General features: G+C 39.7%; 1 protein-coding gene across 2 annotated transcripts in view; it reads left to right on the forward strand.

Annotated features, from left to right (window-relative positions):
* Window positions 1-22726, forward strand: part of EPS15 (epidermal growth factor receptor pathway substrate 15) — a 2462763-nt gene that overhangs the window by 2358576 nt on the left and 81461 nt on the right. Inside the window, exon 24 of one of the 2 annotated variants that reach the window (XM_044086082.1) lies at window positions 15521-15708. The exons of the other annotated variant lie outside the window; for it this stretch is intronic. Within the exon in view, the coding sequence (XP_043942017.1) occupies window positions 15521-15708 (188 nt within the window). The remainder of the gene's footprint in view (window positions 1-15520; window positions 15709-22726) is intronic. 2 annotated transcript variants of the gene reach the window in all.

Raw genomic sequence — 22726 nt, forward strand, 5'->3', positions numbered from 1 at the left:
AATCAAAACTAGTACCCTCTCAAGAGATAATATTCCTGGGTGCAAGCTTAAGTACAACTGCCCAGATGTTTTTTCTCACGCCAGACAAATAAAGGCAACTAACTTTTTACTTCAAAATGTTGGCAGCAAAGACCCAGTTATCTGCAAGAAAAATTCTGCAGGCTTTGGGCTTCATGGCATCCTGCATTCTGCTAATTCCATATGCCAGACTGCATATGAGGAAACTTCAATGGTACCTAAAAAGTGTCTGGACTCAACATTGTCAAAGCCTGGAAGCATTAATTACCCTCATTCCTTGCCTGCAACAGTAGTTTCGATGGTGGGCACATGCCTGTCACCTCAACAAGTGGCAGCCATTCACTGTACCCACAGCCAGGCAGTCAATAAGAACAGATGCATCAGATTATGCCTGGGGAGTACACATGGGAGGAAAATGTATTCAGGGCACATGGTCCGCAAGCCAAATGCATCTACATATCAATCAAAAAGAGATGCTAGCTGTGCAGAATGCCCTGACAGCTTTCAAGGATCTACTCCATCCAGGACAACTACTAATAAGGACGGACAATACTACAGTCATGTGGTACATAAACAAGCAGGGAGGCACACATTTCTACCCCCTCTGCAGACAAGCCATGACTTTGTGGGACACAGCATTGACTTATCAAGTACACCTGCAAGCACAATTCCTGCCAGGAAAGAACAATACTCTGGCAGATGAACTAAGCAGAAACCTCACGGATCCCCACGAGTGGAAACTGGATCCACAAGTCTTCAGCATGATAGCAAAGGAATGGGGATGCCCAGACATGGATCTGTTTGCCTCCCCTCACAACTGCCAACTACAGAAATTCTGCACAAGGACTAATCACAAGCAAGCATGGAAAGTGGATGCTCTGTCATTCAGCTGGAAAAGTCTAACAGTATATGCCTTTCCTCCGCTGCCTCTCCTCCCTAAGGTACTCCTAAAGGTCAGACAAGAGAAGGCAAGAATGATTATGATTGCCCCAGACTGGCCACTCCAGCACTTGTACCCAATCCTAAAAAGCTTGTCTCAAGACCCAGCCTGGACATTACCTCTAATTCCTCACTTACTGACCCAGCGAAGCAATCAGATTCTGCACAGCCAACTCAGGACCCTAAATCTGGCAGCATGGCGGATAATGTAACCATTCAAAACACACCTCTCTCTAAAGCAGTGATGGATGTTATTTTGGAGGCCAGGAGGCCCAGTACCAGAAAAATCTTATGCAGAAAAATGGAAAAGATTATGTGCTTGGAACCAAGCACAAGGAATTGACACATCTGTACCAAATATTCCTCAGATTTTACAATACCTAACTGAGATGCTGGAGAAAGGCCTATCCTTTTCATCAATTAAAATTCATGCCTCTGCCATTTCAGCTCATTACAATACGGAACCTCCTATTTTTTCCCATCCATTGCTAAGGCAGTACCTCAGAGGGGCCAAAAACATAAGACCTGCATGGGACCTCAGTTATGTCTTGGAAAAACTCACACTGCCGCCTTTTGAGCCAGCCAATACAGCTGATATAACGTTTTTATCTTGGAAAACAGCTCTGCTCCTAGCAATAACCTCTGCAAGATGAGTTTCAGAGCTACAGGCACTCATGGCTGTGGAACTTTTCATCATTTTCCATCCAGACAGGGTTTTTCTAAGGACAAACCCAACATTTATGCCTAAGGTAGTGTCCAGTGTGGCCCTTAACCAAACCTTTCATTTGCCTATCTTTTATCCAAATGCACAGAATAAGGGTGAGAGACTTCTGCATTCCTTGGACATACACAGACAACTACGCTTCTACTTGGGCAGAACTAAAGCTTTCAGAAAAACTGAGCAACTTTTAGTGGCATATACTGCAGGATCTCAAGGAAAGCCTATCTCAAAACAGACTATTTCAAAATAGGCCACTGCATTCGTTTCTCCTACGCACGACATGGCAAATCAGTGCCCAAGGGCATTAGGCCTCATTCTACCAGGGCAGCAGCCACTTCAGCAGTCTTTCTCAGAGGAGTACCAACCAAAGACATTTTAGAGGCTGCAGCTTGGAGTTCAGTGCACACTTTTACAAAGCACTACCATTTACCTCTCTACTCTAAATCCAGAGCAGGCTTCGCCACTGCAGTTCTGCAAGGCATTATAGCTTCTCCTAATCCTATTTAGGCCCAGCCACCCAACCTCAGCTTTGGGATTCAACCCAAGAGTAATGACTGCAACAGTGAAACACGATGAACATAGTACAGTTGTGTATCTACCATAAGTGTAGATGTTCGAGTATATTCACTGTTGCAGTCCAGGTTACCCACCCACCATCCTCCTTTTCTTTGCTGGGACTTACCTATACTTCTCTATCTTATACAACCTTTGTGGTGTATTTGCTTGTAGATGAAGGAAATGTTTATTTTACTGCATGCATAATTATTGGCATAATTTTTTAGCCTACCATTTTGGGGGCACCTGACATCTGGGGCAAGAAAAACTGAAGAAAATGGCATCGGCTGCATTTTGTATACCCCTGGCGCACTGACATCAGGGAAGAGGTGACAGCAACCGACGCCAGACCTAGACTTTGGAATTTAGGCCGACTGCAGGTAGCCTGCCAGCAGGATAACCCAAGAGTAATGACTGCAATAGTGAATACACTCGAACATCTACATTTATGGTAGCTACACAACTGTACTTTTTCTACATCCCTGATTGTGTCACCCCCCCCTTTTGTAGTCTTCCATATGTTATATATTTTTTCTGGGATCCTACTGCCTTAAGTATACTTCCCTTACTACCTTCCCCAAGAATCATCTCTGCATATATGTATCGTTGGGTTACAAGAACATAAGCACACAAGCATTACCAACTGTGTGTGTGGGTTTGTGATGACTGTCCTGAAGCTCATACTCGGTAGATGTTTACTACAGCTGCTCGTACTTCATTCTGGCCACAGTTAGGTCCTACTTGATGTTCCCATGTGTCACCTGTTGTGGCTTCCATGAGAAGCTGATTGTTGCTCACATGTGTCTGGCCAGATGCGTTGTAAATGAGCCTCTGAGCTCGTTATGCAGACATAATAAGCAGTTTTGGCTTGGCTGCAATTGCAGCATGGCTTTTTTGAATCTCCCAAGTCTGAATCTTACCGAAAAGGCAGTAGCAGAATGGACTGTTTGTTGGATTTTGAATATGGCTTGGTAATATAAAGTTGGTGGTCGCTTTTTTTTTTTTTTTTTTTTTCCATACTGTTGCTGAGCTTTCAAATGTTTGCCAGTTAATGCAGATAAGTTTATGGAAATGGGTTTGGGACTAACTTTGGGTTTGGGGACTCTTTCTCTGTGGCTTTTTAACTTAGTATAAATGTTTGGCAACTGGAAGTTTTGAATGGCTGTCTGGCATACCAAAAAGTGTTGATTAAATGCATCCCTTTGTTGTTTGCTGTTTATGTAGCTGTATAAGATATTTTGTGATTGCAACTTGTAAGTGTTGCTTCTTGTGAGGAAAGGTGGTTGTTAAAACTGATTCTTTATATCAATTTTTTATTATGGGGAGTTTTGGAATTCTTTTGGTAATGTAGATCAAGCATTCTGTGAATGGAATAGCTGTTTAGTCACATCTGGGTCTTCATGACCTGAAGGACTTTAGTACACCAAGTCTGTCTGCTAGCAGCAGTTTATTCTCATGTAAATTCATATTCTTTACTTAAGTAATTCTGACAATCCATCTTAGCTTTTGCCACCCCGTTTTGCTTTTTACCTTTAATCTTTCTCAGCATCAGTGTCATGTCTAGTGAATCATGGCTTCACATTATGTGACCAAAGTATGAGTTTGTTTTACTATCAGGCCTTCCCATACCTCCCAACCATACCAAATTACTCGTTTGTTACCAGTTTTGAGGTCCAAATAATGGGGTGCCACGATTCCCGAGTGGCACCCCTTAATTTCCCAGCTTTTTTATTTAAATTTTTTTTTTCGCTTTTTTTGAGCTAACGTCATCACGTGCACGATGATGTCAACTCCGTGAAATGGCCTACCAGCCTGTCCGAATTGAGCTCAAGGGCTCAACAACATAACGTGCATGCATTTTCAGGTGCTCCAGCCAAGACACGAGGCTGCTGAACATAGCAGGATAAAGGCTGCTGAATGTAGCTGCAAGAATGGAAGCTGTTGAACATAGCTGCAAGCTGAACTTCCAGGAACAGAAAAAAACGCAAAGGTGCAAGCAGGACTGCAGATGTATTATGCTGCTGAGACTGTGAGAACAGTTATTTATTCTGAGAACAGGTTATTTCTTTTGTATTATGCTGCTGAGAATGGGTTATTTCTTGTATTGTGTGTGAGACTGAGAACAGTTATTTATTGCAGAAACTGGGTTATTTCCCATAGTGTGTGAGAGACTGAGAATAGTTATATATTGCAAACTGAGAACGGGTTATTTCTTTTGTATTATGCTGCTGAGAACGGGTTATGGAACAAACCATGAAGGTCCCTGTAGTATGTGTGAGACAGAGAACAGTTCTTTTATATTACGCTGCTGAGAACGGGTTACAGAACAAAACATTTATTCTGAGAACAGGTTATTTCCTGTAGTGTATGTGAGACTGAGAACAGTTATTTATTGCAGAGACCGGGTTATTTCTTTTTTTTTATGCTACTGAGAACAGGTTACGGAACAAACCGCAAAGGTGCAAGCAGGACTACATAGGTATTATGCTGCTGAGACTGTGAGAACAGTTATTTAGATATTATTGCTGCTGAGACAACAAAACTGTGAAAGCAGCTATTTGGGTATTATTGCTGCTGAGACAACAGTTATTTATTCTGAGAACGGGTTAGTCTAAATTCCCTACCCACCACCACTTGTGAAAACTTTCCAGATGTTTGTCTCATAATTTTGTTCTGTTCCTCATAAAATCTGTGGTTTTCTGGATTTTTGTGACAAATCAGTAAATGATTGAATTCACTAAATAATGACAAGCATTTCAATTTCAGACTTCATATTCTTCAGAAAATACATGGTAACACAAAACCTTTTATTCTAGTAATTTTCTAAGTTTATAAGATCAGTATTTGAAATTTGTCCCTATTTCAGGGGCTGTATTCCCCATTATTGGCTTTGCACAGGTTTTTTATGCTAAGAGGTGAGAGCTATGGTGAGAATGGAAATCACTGAATATGTTTGGGGGCTGTATTTTCCCATTTTTGGCTTTGTCCAGGTGTTTTTTGCTAAGAGGTTGAGAGCTATGGTGATAAGTGAGAACTGAATTCACTAAATGATATCCATTTAAGTTTCATTCTTCCTATCTTTCAGGAAACTGCTGATTTGGCATAGTGGTATGTTGCTCTGACTGTAGTGCACAGGGTCCTGGGTTCAAGACTTGGCAGTGAAACACATGGTGGTAACACAAAATTTTATTCTAGCAACTTTCCAAAATTATACAAGCAATGTTTAAAATGTGTCCCTGTTTTTTGGGCTTTTGTCGCCCCCCCCCCCCCTCCAATAAAGTTTGTCTTTTTCCAGATTTCTTGTGCTGCAAAGTTGAGAGATACAATTCAGTGTCGAGTGGATTTTACGAGAAGCCGAGAGCTTCAGGGGAAGAGAAGTTTAGTGTTGCTTATGCTGAGTCTGCTTGCATTGTTAATAGCATAACAGGTTAAATACTTGCTTTTAATGCAGAAGGCTGTGGGTTCTACTCTCACAGCATGTAGATGCATTGCTGATACTGTATTGTGGTGTACTTTTAAAGGGGGTGTATGTAACAAGTCAAGGGTGTAGCTACAGATACAACAGAAGTGAGAAAATGTCATGCACAAGGACATTTGTGCCTCAGTGGAAAGAGCAAAAAATATCATTAACCCAAATTCAGGAACAGAAAATCAGAATTATTGTGTTCTGTGCTGCATTATAAGAAAATATTTTAAACAAGTACAGTATATTTTCCAACATTCAAGATAAAACAAAATTTTCTACTGCAGACAGTTGAGAAGCAAGAGTGGCCAGTTAACAGCATCTGGATTACAATGACAGTTTTGATGCTTCATGATGAATATAGGAGAAGGTCTGTCAGTAGTTTCTTGGACTAAAAATTGGAAATCTTAAAACATGCTATTCACCTAGTTTATTTTGTTGTGCATTTACAGCTATTGAGTTGGTCTGATAACAGAAATCAGAGTAAGTCAAGCAAAAAACTGAAACTGAAAACAAGTTCAAGAAGCTGTGCAAGATGTCCATGGCTTACACTACTGCCATTGTATTTACATGAAGTTTTATATATATATATATAAATGTGTGTGTGTGTGTAAGTAGACTTTTATGATGGAAATGTTCAGAATTGGGCAGTTTTGTCATTATTGGCTTATGCCTTTTGTTTCATTGCTTACTGGAAAAATGTTCAAACAATAAATTTAAAATGCGCTCTAAGTCTAACAAGTGTGCTGTATTATACAAGGAATGTACTTTAATAAAGTCAGGAAGGTGCATCAAAGAACACATCTATATTTCTTGTTTTGTGTGCAAGGGGCCTATGATTTGAAAACAGCCTAAAGGTAATCTCTATCCACCACTGGCTAGATGCATTTTCTTTGGATGTGGTGTTGGTTTCAATGCTCTTTCAATGAATGTGAGGTTCAAGGGCAGAGAAGTTTTAATGCTAAGTCTATTTTCATTGTGAGTCAGTATTGCTTTGTTTAGCAGATGTCTGTTAGTGTTTGTGCATTGTGCTATAAAATGTGAAATAAAATCCAAATAATCATTGAAGAAGTAAAGCAGTATGCTCATTAGTGTTTATGGTAAATGGGACTAAATAGCCAGGTAATGGAATATTGGAATAGCTCTAGGGGGACTCTGGGGCCATATTTTGGTTGTCTGATGTTCTTCGTGTTTCACTGTTGCAGTCATTACATTTGGGTAATCTGCTGGCAGGTTGTCCTCAGTCGGCCTGAATTCCAAAGTCTTGGGTCCTGCGTCGGTTGCTGTCTTCTCTTCCATGATGTCAGGTCGTCAGGGGTATGAAACATGCAGCCGACGCCATTTTCTTTAATCTTTCTTGCCACGCGGTGCCCGAAGCAGAAGCATTTTGCAAGTGCCGGTCGTCCGACTACTGAAATATTAGAGTTTGAGTTTCAGAACAGAAGTCATCACTAAAGCTAAGTACCCCGTTGGGGAAACTTTTTTCTTGCTCCATACCGATGTCAGAAAAAGTTAATAATTGTATTACTTGTGGGAAGCAAATACCTCACAAGGATTTCCATTTATACTGTATTCCTTTGCCTAGGCCCTGATCACAATGTGCCTGGCTGTCGATTTTGTGCTAGATTTAACCAACGCACTATTAAGCGTCAGTATATTTTTGCATCAAAGTATTTTGAAAACAGATTTAACTACCCAGAAATGTCATCTGATAACAACCCGACTACCGGAGTGCATAAACAACACAAAGAAAAGGACAGAGAAAGGCAGTCAAGATCCAAAACCGATGAAGCTTCTCCTAAGCCAGTCGCCAGTTTGCCAGTACTCAGGCACTTTCGCAGCCCCTGATACCTGCTACCTTCGAGTCGCAGGCCTCTACCGACACCCATGTGGAGTCCGGCATGCTGCAAGATACTCAAGGTATTGGACCGATGGATGTATCTTCCTCAGATGGGTCCAGAGCCACCGAGAAGGCACCGGCTTCTGAGGGTGTATTCAGACCTCAACATTTGTATATCAAACCGACGACAGCTGCAAAACAAAAGACAAAAGCAACTTCTAAAACTAAAAAAATGATGCATGAGCCACATGCACAGGTCTCTATGCCTAAAAAACAGATGATCAAAATGGCTGAAGACCTTGTTACCTTGATCAGGGGTACCCATCCCCCTCCATATAAGAGGCCTAGGCAAGACACTGATTATGAATCTTCGGAGCAGGTTCTATTTCTTCGGATTCATCTTCTGATCCGGAATTATCTATACCTCCCTATGAGGATTCTGATGCTGAGGAGTCTGTTCATCTGCATCTTCTCCTGAGGATTATTCATTTGGAGAAACCTTGCATACTTTGAGGGAGCATTTTCACTGGGAGAGTCAAGACTTCTCAGAATCAAAAAAGAGGCTCAGGAATTTCCTTCTCCCTCAGCACAAGCCTTTAGCCATTCCCCCTGTTTTAGACATTGTGGATGATGTGTTTTTGGAGTCAAGCTTGACCCCTGACTCCTTACCTCCGTCTCCCAGTAAGCCTGACAGATATTACAGGGTCCCAGACTCACATAAATTTTTATTTAGAAACCCTGCTGCTGATCCTGAAACTATTTCACAGGGTCCAAAGGGAGTTAAGGTCTCAACAGCAAAAAATCATACCCCCTCTGACAGAGATTCAAGGGCACTAGACAGATGGGGAGAAACGGTTTATATATCTGCAACCTTTGGCAATCAGGGCCTTAAACTGTCAATTTCATATGCTTAAGTACCAACAACTTGTTTTTGGGATTGCTGAAACAGAAAATGATGTTGATTTCAGAATGTGCAGAAAATAAAGAACTGCAGGAATTATTGCATGCAGCTGAACAAGTTGGAAAGCATACTTTGCAATGTGGTTTTGATTCCTTGGAGGCCTCCTGCAGGGCCACAGTTACTGGATCTGTGATTAGGAGGCATGCCTGGTTAAAGGAACAAAATTTGCCTGACCGTGTTAAAGCTAAATTGCTAGATGCACCTTTACAACATGATTATCTGTTTGGTATTAAGGCAGAAGAGGTTTTAAAGAAAATGGAAGACAAAGCTAAGTCTATGCAAACTGTTAAAGACTTCTTACAAGTACAGCCACCAAGATTCAGTAGACACTGGCCCACAAAAAATTCGTCCTTTCTTGTGTCAAACAGAGCTCAAAGGGGCAAATCCAGACACCCTAAGGGTTCCAGATACCAGGCGCAAGATTCATACAGGTCAAAGCAATGGGGCGCTTCCACCTCCAAATCTGGAGGAGATATAGTGCAAACCTACAGAAAGCAATCACAATTTTTTCCTCTGCCTACACCAAGCACTTATCGTTTGGCAGCATCCATAGGGGGAAAATTAGCACTTTTTGCTCAAAATTGGCAGTTAAAACCCAGGACAAGTGGGTACTAAACATCGCATCACAGGGATACAGGTTCCGCTTCCATACTCTGCCAATGGCAAATGGTTGGCCAGATCTGCCAAAAAATCAATGGGCAGAGGCACAGAAACAGGTTACGTCCCTCATGGATATGGGGGCCATTCAGACAGTACCACAATAGGAAAAAGGACAAGGTTTTTACTCAAGACTGTTCCTGGTACCCAGAAAGGACAAGGCCTGTTGGCCAATACAGGATTTATTGATTTTAAACACATACCTGGACATTCCAAAATTCAGAATGCTGACTTTGCAGCAGCTTCTGCCCATGCTGGGCAAGAATGCTTGGCTGGTGACTTTAGACCTAAAAGAGGCATACCTGCATGTCCCAAAGACAGTCATGCAGAAGATACCTCAAATTCAAAGCTGGCTTAATGCATTACCAATTCTCTGCACTGCCCTTTGGCTTATCTACTGTGCCCAGTGTCTTTACAAAGTGCCTGGCACCAGTAATTGCATTTTGCAGACAAAGAAGTATACAAATATATCCTTACTTGGACGACTGTCTCATTCAAGCAGAGAACAAGGACACTCTTCTTCAACACCTGGCGTTTGTGAAAAGGCTTCTAACATGCCTAGGGTACACAATAAACAAAAAGAAATCACAACTGGTACCCTCTCAAAAAATAACATTCCTGGGTGCAAGCTTGGAAACAGCTGCCCAGATGGCTTACCTTACGCTGGACAAGCAAAGGCAACTGACTACTTACTTCAAACTGATGGCAACAAAAACCCAGTCTTCTTCAAGGCAAATTCTGCAGGTTCTGGGCTTCATGGCATCCTGCATCCTACTGATTCCATATGCAAGACTGCATATGAGGAAACTTCCGTGGTACCTAAAATGTTTATGGAGTCAACATTCACACAGTCTGGAAACTGATTCCTCTCATTCCCTGCCTGCAACAGGAGTTTCTATAGTGGGCAAAGGTATGTCACCAAAACATGGGACTGCCCTTCACTCTACCCCCTGCCAACCAAACCTTAACAATGGACACATCAGATTATGCCTGGGGGGGCCCACATGGCAGGAAGATGCATTCAGGGCTTATGGACACCAAAACAAATGCATCTTCATATCAACCAGAAAGAGATGCTAGCTGTTCAAAATGCTCTAACAGCCTTCAAGGACTTACTTCATCCAGGACAACTACTGATAAAGACGGACAACACCAAAGTCATGTGGTATATAAACAAGCAAGGGGGCACACACTCATACCCCCTTTGCAGATTAACCATGGCACTGTGGGACACAGCTTTGACCTACCAGATACATCTTCAAGCTCAATTCCTGCCAGGAAAACAAAACACTCTGGCAGACGATTTAAGCGGAAACCTTGTGGATCCTCACGAGTGGAAACTAAATCCACAAGTCTTCAGTATGATAACAGAGAAATGGGGGAGCCCAGGCATAGATCTATTTGCCTCACCTCAAAATTATCAATTGAAAAGATTCTGCACAAGGACTTATCACAGACAAGCATGGAAGGAGGATGCCCTATCCTTCAGTTGGAAAAACCTATCAGTTTACGTCTTTCCTCCTCTGCCTCTTCTACCCAAGGTCCAACTAAAAGTCAGACAGGACTGGCCCCGCCAATATTGGTACCCAATCCTAAGGAACTTGGCTCAATACCCCGCTTGGACCTTGCCTCAAAGACCACAACTACTGTCCCAGCAAAACAATCAGATCCTGCACAACCAACTACAGACTCTGAACCTGGCAGCATGGCTAATCATGTAGTCATACAAACAACACCTCTCAGTAAAACTGTGATGGATGTCATTTTGGAAGCCAGGAGGCCTAGTACTAGAAAATCAAAATATTTAATATTTATTTATCATATAGAAAATAAAAAGCAGTATGCGCATTAGTGTTTATGATAAATGGGACTAAATAGCCAGGTAATGGAATATTGGAATGGCTGCAGGGGGACTCTGGGGCCATATTTTGGTTGTCTGTTCTTCAGTTTGTGTTTGAAAGTTGGTATCCCACATTTCTGTTGGAGTGGGTGTGATTATGTAATTATGTATACAAATTTATATTAATCAGCATACAGATTTGTACCTATTTTTCATGTGTCTGTCCAGATTTTTAATGTTTCCAGGTTGAGAGGTATGGGCCTTCCAGTGAACAGTCTGGGCTTATTTCCTTAAATATTGACTGACATGATCATTTTGTTGTACATGGAATTCTCAAAAGCATTATTCTTCTTTGCACAGCATTGCTTATAGTCCAACTCTTACAGCCATAAACTATTACTAGGAAATCCATAACTTTCACTATACTGACCTTTGTTGACAAGGTGGTGTCTTTGTTGTTTCAGATCTTCATAGGTTAGTGCTAGGCTAACTGCCCTTATGGGCCATTTTTAAGCCTAGCCAATTACCCCGTGTCAGAATCAAACCCTGCACCTTGTGTTTCTAAGGTAAGTACCTTAATCATTACACCAACCTCCCTCCCAGATTTGCCATAGGTTTCCTCCTAAGAAACATCTTTTAATTTCATGGCTACAGTCACTACCTGCAGAGATCTTTGAGCTCAAGAATATAGAGTCTGTCACCGTCTTGGTTTCTTCCCTATCTACTTGCAAAGAATTGATAAGACTAGATTAGATCATTTTAGCTGTTTTGCTGTTGAGTAGCAAGCTAACTGTTGTGATTTTTTTTCTTTCATCTTCATTAACAGGCTCTTGGACTTTCTGCCTTTTAGCCATCAGAATGGTGTATCATCCGCAGATCTTAGGTTGTTAATATTTCTCCTAGCAATTCGGATTCCAGCATGTAATTTGTCTAACTTAAGTCTTTTGCATGATATATTCAGCATGCAAATTAAATAATAAGGTTGATAATTTGCATCATTGTCACACTCCTTTCACTATTTTGAACCATTTTAGTTATTCTGTATCCAGTTCAAACTGTTGCTTCTTCATCTGCATAGATTCCTCAGGAGGCAAATATGACCCCAATCCCAGTTTCTCTAAGAACATGCCACAGTTTATGGTTTATACCATCAAAGTTTTTATTATAGTCATTAAAGTCCCTTGCTTACACCATTATTCAGAGATGTTAATAATTTAATCTGTGATGCCTCTGCCCTTTCTTAAAAAATGTCCTTATGTTGCTGGAATGTAGCTTGCAGGATCTTGAGCATTCACAAATCCAGTGGGTTCAAGGGGTACAAAACCAACCAAACTACCCAAAATGTTATGCCAAAATGTCACTGTTGTGCAATGCTATTTATTTTTTTTCTAATGGAGTCTTCATGATGTTTGAGATGAAAGATGTAAACTCTGTTACTTGTATTCTAAAGTAAAATTGCCATGAAAGAGGGATTTCAGCATTTTTTAAAAATTGTTAGGATATTACGAATTACCTTGTGAGCACTTGGAACAAATGCAGTTGTTTGGATAATTTCAGCACATTTTAGTATTGCCTGCTTTTTTGGTATTGAAATTAAATTGACATTTTTCCACCAAGTGGCCACTGTCATATTTTCTAAATTTACTAGTAAATTCCAAGCAGCGCTGTAACAACATTTTTGCTGGATTCACTCGGCCAGAAGTCTATCAGTTTTATTAAGCAAGGCTTTCTATGTCAACTTCATTCTCCAGGATGACTAGCCGTGGTTCAGATAACATACCATTGTAAATCTTGATGATGGTAGGGTCCTTCTTGTATTGTTCTTCTGTCAATTTTACCAGTCTTCAAGAGATCTCTTGGCTTCCTCATTCTCTTGTTTTTACCTTCTGCTTTGCACTGCTCATTTAAATATGCCTTTATCTCTTATTGCTGTTCTCTGAAACTCTACATTCAGTTCAGCATAGTTTTCCTGTCTGCACTTCTGCTGCCTTCCTTTCCTTAGCCACTTCTAAAGCTTCCTCAGGCATCTATTCTGCTTTCTTAATCTTGTTTCAGTTTGGAATATTTTTGTTGCCTTCTCTTGGACAGTATCACAAACTTATGTCTGTAGTTCTTCCCTTAAATCTTTTCTTCACCTCCAATGCATTCTCACTTGAATATTGTTGAGGTGGTATCTAGTTGGTATGGATGATTATTCTTGTTTTCTTTAATTCTAAACCTTTGAATAAAAAGCTGATGGTTTGAGCTACAGTTCTTGTTTTTGCTGACTTTATAGAGCTCTTCCATCTCTGACTGCACAATGTATGTAGTCATTATGATTTCAGTATACTGACCATCTAGTGATACTTTGTGTAAAACAATCTTTTGGGAAGTGTTTGCTACTAGTGAATTATCTTGGTAGAATTCTACAAGTATGAAGCCTGCTTCATTTTGTTCCGTGTGTAGTAGGTGAGGATTTTTTTTATTTATATGACAGCTTGTAAAGTAACCAGATAAGAAGCAGTTTTCTTTGCAAATCTAAATCTGTAGACTCAGATGAAAATGTTGTTTGAAGTTTCCACAGTAGCGTTTTCATTAGCTGAAGCTTTAACCCAGTATATGGACATCACATCTTCATCTCTTACTATAATGTTAGTGTTGTATGATACCTCTGTTTTCTGTAGAATGCATTTATTCTGCCAGACCATAAAAACTTTTATCCTACTAATTAATGTTAAGCCTTACTAAAGCTACAGTACCACCCTTGTTTCCCTACCTGTCACACAAAAACAGACTAAGAATACAAACTGTTGTCAGTGTCAGCTACTTCAGGTCACCACCCTTTTGGTTTTGAATAATTAAATGTCCTTCAGTATATTCCCAAATCCATTTCCTATGCTAGAAACACTCATCATCATTTTTCTGTTAAATTTTTACTTATTTTGCCAATTAATAACTCGTAGAAGTGCAATTTCTGCATTTGTTGTTGCTATGCAAGTACTTTTATGAGCTTTCTGATAGAGACTGAGGTGAGGGCATGTTGATCTATTTGAATAGTTTAATGCACCAGATGTTTCTATTTATTTGCTTTAAAAGGACATGACGCACACATTTGTTGGTACATTTATTATGATTACTGTGGTAGTGGTTCCTGTTTTAACTTTTGTTTTAGTTGTAATGCAGATGGGTAGTTCTGGCTTGTGGTTTTTTTTTTTTTTTTTTTTTTGATGCGTGTGTGTACAGAGACCACACACACACACACACACATACACTCACACACATACATGCTAGCAAATGTATATACATGCATGCGGTAATACTTTCTTACTGCCTTTTCTGCTTATTCCTTGGTCGAGAGTGTTAATCTATGATGGCTAATAATTCAGAAGTCGTAGGTACTGTATCTGTTAAGCATATTTTTTTGTTTTGTTTTCCATTTCTCATATACTTCTTAAAGGCTTCTTTTTTTCTCACTACTTTTGGAATTTGAATTCTGCTTAAACTTGGTAGGAAAAGCAGGATTCCATGAAAGCCTTGATATATTTTGTGAATACTGCTTTTTCTTTACCCTTTTTTGTTCTAGTAGATTTTATTTTTTCACAAGTCTACATGTTTTATCCTGGCCGTTATGTGCATCTAGTGAATAGTCAGTGCTTCATTCCTTTAGAATTAGCTGTTGCATTCTTCTGTATTGTTTAGGTGATGCACAGTTTGTAATCCTTAACCTGTTGTAATTTCGCCAGATGAACAGCTGGGTGGTTGTATTTTTCATAAGGCTTATAGTTACAAATTTTTTGTCATTTTGTAATCTTTTGTTTATTCCTTTTGCTACATTTCTGTTATCTACTTTTTGACAGCGTTGTGAACCACATTTTCTTTTCAGGAATCGCTTCATGTTGACAGCATTTAGCTTTCCCTTTTCTGTGACCAACATCAACCTGCTGTTGCAGCTCTCATTGTTTTTCTGATCTGTGTAAAGTACATTAAAGACCATCCTCTCTAAGTCTAAACTGTGGATTTTTATTACCTTATATATATATTTATTGATGTCTTTCATGTCATGTCTCCTTTTATCTGCTTCTTGTCCCAATTCTGATATCTCATTTTTTTTTACCTCTGTAATATGAACACAACTGACTTTGCAAGGAAGTTGCACTATAGCTGATTCTGATGAATTATGTGGTCTTTGGAATTCACCATGAGCCCACTACATGTTCAAGAACAAGTGATTCTCTGGGTTTCTGTTGCATTCAGTATTCTCGCACCAAGTATAACTGATAAATTCTGAAGGCTCAGGAAATGATGGAACATAATTTCCACTTTCAGAAGAACTAATCTGAAACAAAAACAAACAAAAAAAACACACATTCTAAGCCAGTGTAATGGGAAAGTTAATGATGAATGGTCATTTATCTGTTTAGGATAGTTCCATGCTTGGAGACTGTGTATGGTGAAGGCTTACTGCCTGTAATTTATATTTTGCTGGATGTGTACATTGTGAAAGCTGTGGTTAATTTATTTGTATACTTCATATATGTTCTGTGCAGGAAAGCTGTCTTCTGTTATCAAGTCAGAATCTTCAGATTCTTTTAAGCATAAGGAACTCTTCCAGGAGTTAAGTTCAGGAAGCTCTTTGCAGAAAGAATCGCTACCAGACTGGAATCAGGATCCCTTTGCACCTACTCCTCCCAGCAAAGAAGCAAGGGACGCAGGAAACTTTGCCGACTTTGCTTCTGTAAGTACAGGCAGTAGTTGAAATTTGTCTTTTCGAACTTCACCATACTATACTGTTCATTGTTCAAGCTGAAAAGTGTTTTCCTTACAGAAAGGAATTCGGTCAGAGATCTGCACTGGTGCAGAGCTGTGTTAGTCATACTGTGGGCTTGGAGCGTCTGTCATAACCCCATTATTCATACCCTTTTTATTTCTTAATGTTCCTGTATTTTTATTTTAATCCATTTTCTTCTAGCTAAGGTGTCTGTGGTGTTTTAATGATTTATTATTACTATTATTATTATTATGATGATAATTATTACTACTACTGTTGTTAGTGCTTTTTAGCATTTAATTTGTTTTACTAGCTTTGCATTCTGGTTTTAGCACTGTATTTTGACCTGACATCAGAAAGTCAGAAATTTTGTTAGCCTGTGCTAGAGGTGTAGAGGGATTGAGTCATGACTATGGCCCAAGTGACCTGGGATCAAGTAGCAACTTGAATGCTTGATGGCACAGACAGGGAAGGTGGGCTTTCTTATTTGGGAAGGGGTACGACAGGAGCTGCCTGCAGCAAGAGAAGCACCCCTGGTTTAGACGGGGGAATGTCTTCTTAGATGTAAAGCAGGTGATTGGCTAGCTTGTGTGGGAGGCAGGAATGTGCTGATTTACACAGTGATGCCAGCATTATTTTTACTCCACCCAAGTAGGGATTTTTTTACCATTAATTCTCTAAGCTATACAAATTATGCTAACTTTACACTCATGGACTTTGGTCTCTCACTAATGGAAGGAGTACCTATCTTAGAGGTCATAGACAGCGAGATAGTTCTTTCTGTGGAACCAGACTCAAACACTCCTCATGAGCTTTCACAAAACATGCAGGAAGGGGAAGTGATCGTCTTTGGGGATAGAGACCATGAGGTAATTTCCTATCACTTTGTCTCACTCTGGAGATGGGCTCAACAGCAGAGTCCATTAGGATTTTACAGGGAGCCCTCTCTTGGTTAAGGAATTTTGAGAGGAATATTTGCGTTCAATGAGGCAAGGGGCAGGTATCACTAGTGAGTAGAACATGAGCTTTAAAAATAGATAAAATTTCTTATCTTTTTTATACCATATACCATTGTTTTATTTTTCTTTTGTTCCTTAACCCAGAATTCCAGCAAGAAGTCTAAATTCAGTTGATATGGACTATAGTTTGAATGGACAAAGGTAGTTATTTTTGTTGTTAAATTCTTTTTTTTTTTTTTTTTTTTTTTAGAACTTGCCTACCATCTACCAATAATATTTTGTGCCTCCTGAATGCCCATATTAAGAAGGTTCTCAAAATGTACTGTAGAGGTATAGCCTCTAACCATAGCTGAATGTGCTAATGGTTTAGTAGTTTGTGTTATCGGGCTTTGATGCAACCTTGTATTGTGGCTTTAGATCTTTCCACATTAATTTAGCTTGGTGTTTCAGGTATCCATATGATGATGAGTGACCAAAGCAACTCTGTGTGTACTGACTTAGAACATATTTCAAATGCGAGTTAGTCTTGAAATGGAAACTTTTCCCAGCAGTCAGGTTCTGTATAATAGCTGTTCTCATCATAACCATTGATGACATACTCATAAAGGAAGGAGATGGTCTATCTCTCCTTGTTTTTTTTCCATCCATTATTAGTAGAATCAATGTTGCTGCTAGGGTCTGAAATCATTTTGCAGTTGACCTCATTTATTTTCTTATAATTTTTCTCCATAGATCATAGGTTCAGTTTTTAAGCTTAGGACCTGATAGCTTTCAAGAAGCTTGATTGCCTTAATCCACTGTTGATATTTTCTACTCTCCATACATTTATTGAGAATGTGTATGAATGAAATTAATGATTGACTTCTGATTGCAAGGGGAAACTTATTCTATAGTCTTGGAAGTTTTTTTTTTTTTTTTTTTTTTTTTTTTTTTTTTTTTTTTTTAATTGTTATGTATTGTTTTCCGTATGCCTGTTGATCATTAAGACTTCCTTGCCAGTGAGGAGTCTCCCTTTTAATTTCTCCAAGTCTTTTGGATTTCTAATACAGTAATGGAAATGGATCCCATTCCTAAATCAAAGTACGATTAAAGTTATGAAATTAGTATAGTTTCAGTCTTTGATGTCAGCCAGAAGTGCTGTTCGCAGCACTTGCAATGTACGGAGTTACATCTATTGGTATATCTAAATACAATTGTAGATTCTTTTTTATAAAACCCGATGTTCCTCGTGTTTCACTGTTGCAGTTATTACATTCGGGTTATCTACTTGCAGGTAGCCCTCAGTCGGCCTGATTAACAAAGTGTTGGGTCCTGCATTGGTTGCTGTCCCTTCTTCTATGAAGTCAGGCCATCAGGGGTATAAAACATGCAGCCAACGCCATTATATCCGTCTTTCTTGCTGTGCGGTGCCCGAAGCAGAAGCAGTTCGCAAATGCCAGTCGGCCGACTCATGAAATTTTCATTTTCGAGTTTCAGAACCGAAGTCTTCAACTAAAGCCAAGTACCCCATTGGGGAAACTTTTTCTTGCTCCTTACCGATGTCAGTAAAAGTTAATAATTGCATTACTTGTGGAAAGCAAATACCTCATAAGAATTTTCATTCATACTGTATTCCTTGCCTAGGCCCTGAGCACGACGTACCTTACTGTCGGTTTTATGCTTTATTTAATCAGCGCACTATCCGTCGTCTGTATATTTTCGCCTCTAAATATTTCGGTTCTCAGTTTAATTATCCAGAAATGTCATCGGTTAGCCATCCGACTACCGGGATTCTGAAAAAAACGCAAAGATAAAGACAGAGACAGGCCACCGAGGTCCAAAACTGCCAACGACACTTCTCCTAAGTCATTCGCCAGTTCACCCTTACTCAGTGAGGTGCTTTCGCAGCCCCTGATACCCGCTACTTTTCTGATTCGCAGGCCTCTACTGAGACCCATTCGGAGTCCGGTATGCCGCGAGATGCTTCAACTATGGAACCCACGGATGTCTCTACCTTGATTCAGGCCTACGGACTTGCATATTAAATCAACACCTCCTTCATTACTTAGGCCTAAATCTCGATCCATATCTAAAAACCCGACACCCAGGCCACATGTTCAGGCCTCTATGCCTAAAAAACAAATGATAAGAATGGCTGAAGCTCTAATAACTCTAATCAGGGGTAGCTAACCCCCCCCCTCCTTCTAAGAGGGCTAGGACTGAAGTTGATTATGAACCTTCTGATCAGGATTCTGTTTTTTCTGACTCTTCTGATGATCTGGATTTGCCCTTACCTACTTATGAGGATTCTGACGCAGAGGACTCTATTCCCTCTGCTTCCCCTCCTGAGGACTTTTCTTTTGGGGAAACCTTACATACTCTAAGGGAGCATTTCCACTGGGAAAGCCAGGATTTTTCTGATTCAAAAAAGAGGCTTAGAGATTTCCTTCTCCTACCTCAACATAGGCCTTTAACTATTCCTCCTGTACTAGACATTGTTGATGATGCTTTCTCGGAATCTAGTTTGGCGCCTGATTCCATGCCTCCTGCTCCCATAAGTCCTGACAAATACTGCAGGGTTCCTGAGTCCCACAAGTTCCTTTTCAAAAATGCTATTGCAGATCCAGAGACCATTTCACAGGGGCCCAAGGGCATTAAGGCTTCTACTCCTAAAAATCCTACCCCTTCTGATAGAGACTCCACGGCGCTGGATAGATGGGGTAAGAAGGTTTACATTTCTGCAACCTTGGCCATTAGGGCTTTAAACTGCCAGTTTCATATGTTGAAATATCAGCAACATGTTATTGGACTGCTTAAACAGAAAGTGATGTTGATTCCTGACTGTGTGGAAAATAAAGAATTACAGGATTTAATGCATTCTGACGAACAAGTTGGAAAACATACTTTGCAATGTGGTTTTGATTCATTAGAGGCCTCTTGCAGGGCTGCTGTTACTGGATCTGTGCTCAGAAGGCATGCTTGACTTAAGGAACAATCTTTGCCTGATCATGTTAAAGCTAAATTGTTGGATGCTCCTTTAAATTAGGACTGCCTGTTTGGCAACAAGGTTGAGGAAGTTCTTAAAAAGATGGAAGATAAAGCTAAATCTATCTAAACTGTTAAAGATTTTTTACAAGTTCAGCCTCCTAGATTTAGTAGACACTGGCCCTATAAGAATTGGTCCTTTCCAGCCCCTTCCAGGTCTTCTCAAGCCAAACCCAGACACAGCAAAACCCCCATGTTTCAGTCCCAGGGGCCTCACAGAACTAAGCAGTGGGGGGGGGGTTCCACTTCCAAGTCTGGGAATAATAAGACTCCCCCCCTATGGTAAACTGTCTCAATGACTTTCTTTTAAAATTTTCAAGCACTTATCAACTGACTTCCCCTTTGGGGGGAAAGATTGCTCTTCATGCAAAGAATCGGGAACTCATTACCCAGGACAAATGAGTTTTAAATGTAGTGTCCCAGGGATACAGATTTCACTTCAACACGTTGCCAACACCAAGTGAGTGGCCAGGCCTATCCCCAAATCAGTGGGCAGAGGCCCAAAAACAAGTACTTTTTCTCTTAAGAATGGGGGCTATTCATCTGGTACCAGAAGAGGAAAGGGGACAAGGTTTCTACTCGAGATTTTTCCTGGTACCCAGAAAAGACAATTCATGGCATCCTATCCTGGACCTGTCTACTCTAAACACCTTTTTGGAGATTGCAAAATTCAAGATACTGACTCTTCCATTCCTTCCTATGCTAGGCAAAGATGCCTGGTTGGCAACACTAGATTTAAAAGAAGCATACCTGCACATCCCAATCAGGGAATCTTGCAGAAGATACCTATGCTTCAAAGCAGGCTACACGCACTATCATTTCTCTGCACTGCCCTTTGGCTTATCTACTGCACCCAGGGTATTCACAAAGTGCCTAGCTCCAGTTAAAGCATTTTGCAGGCAAAGAAATATTCAACTAGAAAACAAAGGGACACTGGTGAAGAGCAAGAGGCTCGACTCATTTGTTCTTCTTTCCACACTTTATTAACACTCACAACGCTCCAACATACGTATAGCACATGAATCAGGAAATCCCTACTTTTAATGTAGATGGTCGCTCTTGTACAAATATGTGGGCACTGTGAACATCTTCCACACTTAAATGTTCCTACTTTTCCTTCTCTAACTATATTGATGCCATTTTTACCCACCAGGATTGTCTTTAGACTCTTACCCTTTCGATAAGTACATTTTAGTGGCAGTACAAACAAACTTTCAAGGTCCGAAATTTCTCTGAATCTATTCCATTCGTCCTCTAGAATTTTTCTTATCTTTACTGCTTCCCCACTAAAATCTACTACAAAATTGCTCTCGCCTTCGTATTTATCTACTTTTACTACTTCATTTTTCCATCCTGTTCTGTTACCTAAGATGGGTTTAAATTTATCATGTCTTCCTGTCCTAACCTCCTTCTCTATTGCCTCTATAAGTTTGATAGGGTATCCTCTATCTCTGAACATATCACACAATAATGTACACTCATCATTGAAGTCTGATTCTCCTGATGTCATTCTGCTACCCCTTACATATATTGTCCCTTAACAATCCCTTTTTTCTGATGGTAAGGGTGTGCACTATTGTAAGCTAAATACGAGTTTGAAAAGAACCCATATTCACCTTTTCCTATAAAGATATCTAAGTACTTCAAAATATTCTTATCACGCTGGTAAGTGAAAGCCAAAAAATTAGTTGATGTTGAGATATAATTAAAAAAAGTAGAAAATTCATCCTCTGATCCTACCCATAAAAAACACATATCGTCCAAATAACGCCTATAAAATTTCCAACAGTGTTTGAACTCAGAATTGATAATGTATCTATCTTCCCAGGCAGACAAAATAATATTTGTGTATGTGGAAGCACATCTCGCCCCCATAGCTACACCCTGGATTTGTTTAAAAAAACTCACCTTCATAATGTATATAATTATTCCTAAGAACTAAATCCATTAATGTTAAAATAAGGTAGAAGTCATTATTACTAAATTTTGCATATTTCACCAATGCTTCTTCGAACCATTTCATTCCTTCACTGTATGGTATAGAAGAAAATAAATCCACAATATCGATCGTGATGAAGGTAATATTCTTATCAAACACATCTTGTGTTAAATTCTGTAACAAGTCCCATGAAACTAACCAGTTATCGCAGCTAATCGAGCTGTTGACGCCCACAGTCCACCCCTCGCTAACGTCACCATCTGGAGTGCCAGGGAACCAGGAAATATTAATGAGGAGAGTGAATGGCGCGAATGGCGCGATAAGGAGCAGCTACAGGAGTGCTGTTTGGCAATAACTGTAAATCTTTCTCGGATATGATACCAGGTTCTTCTGACCAGGACTTGCCTTCGATTTTCAGGTAATTTTCGAATGGCGACAATACAGTTGCAACGAGTCGTCGAGAGGATGTTAACGCAATCAAAGGCAACAAGCCAAATGGACAAGAGGTATAAGACTGACATCTCTAGCATTATGCATTTGAAATATAGTTTTAATGGGAAGAAAGTACCCCTACTAGAGGAAAGTGATGTGAATATTACTTATGATTCTAATGTCAAAATGCTGGATGAAATGCTGTTTAAATGTAAAAACATTGAATTGGAAAATGCATATCTGAGGGGATGTTTGAGTTTAAAAATAATGCCTAAAGGTTTACGAGTTTGTAAATATCCTAATAAAGTAAAGGAAGGTAGTGAGTTTCATCATGAATTAATTACTATTTTTGACAATTGTGGGTTTCATTTATTGAAAGCTATACTAAAAGAAAATGAGAGAGAAATAGAATGTTTACATAGAATAGAAGGTATTAATTCTAAAATAATGGAAGACCTGCTATTTTCTATAGAGGAAAGTCAAAGGAAATACTATGAAACATTAAAAAGAATTGAAAATAGTATTAGGAATGTTTATGAAATGAAAATTAGAAAACTAGAAAGAGATATAAAAGAATATAAAGATAAGGTGAGTTATCCAAAGCCCAGAGATTATTCCTATAGGCAAAATT

This window comes from Protopterus annectens, chromosome 10.part0, assembly GCF_019279795.1.
Source record: "Protopterus annectens isolate FY-2018-M chromosome 10.part0, PAN1.0, whole genome shotgun sequence".
Taxonomy (NCBI): Eukaryota; Metazoa; Chordata; order Ceratodontiformes; family Protopteridae; genus Protopterus; species Protopterus annectens.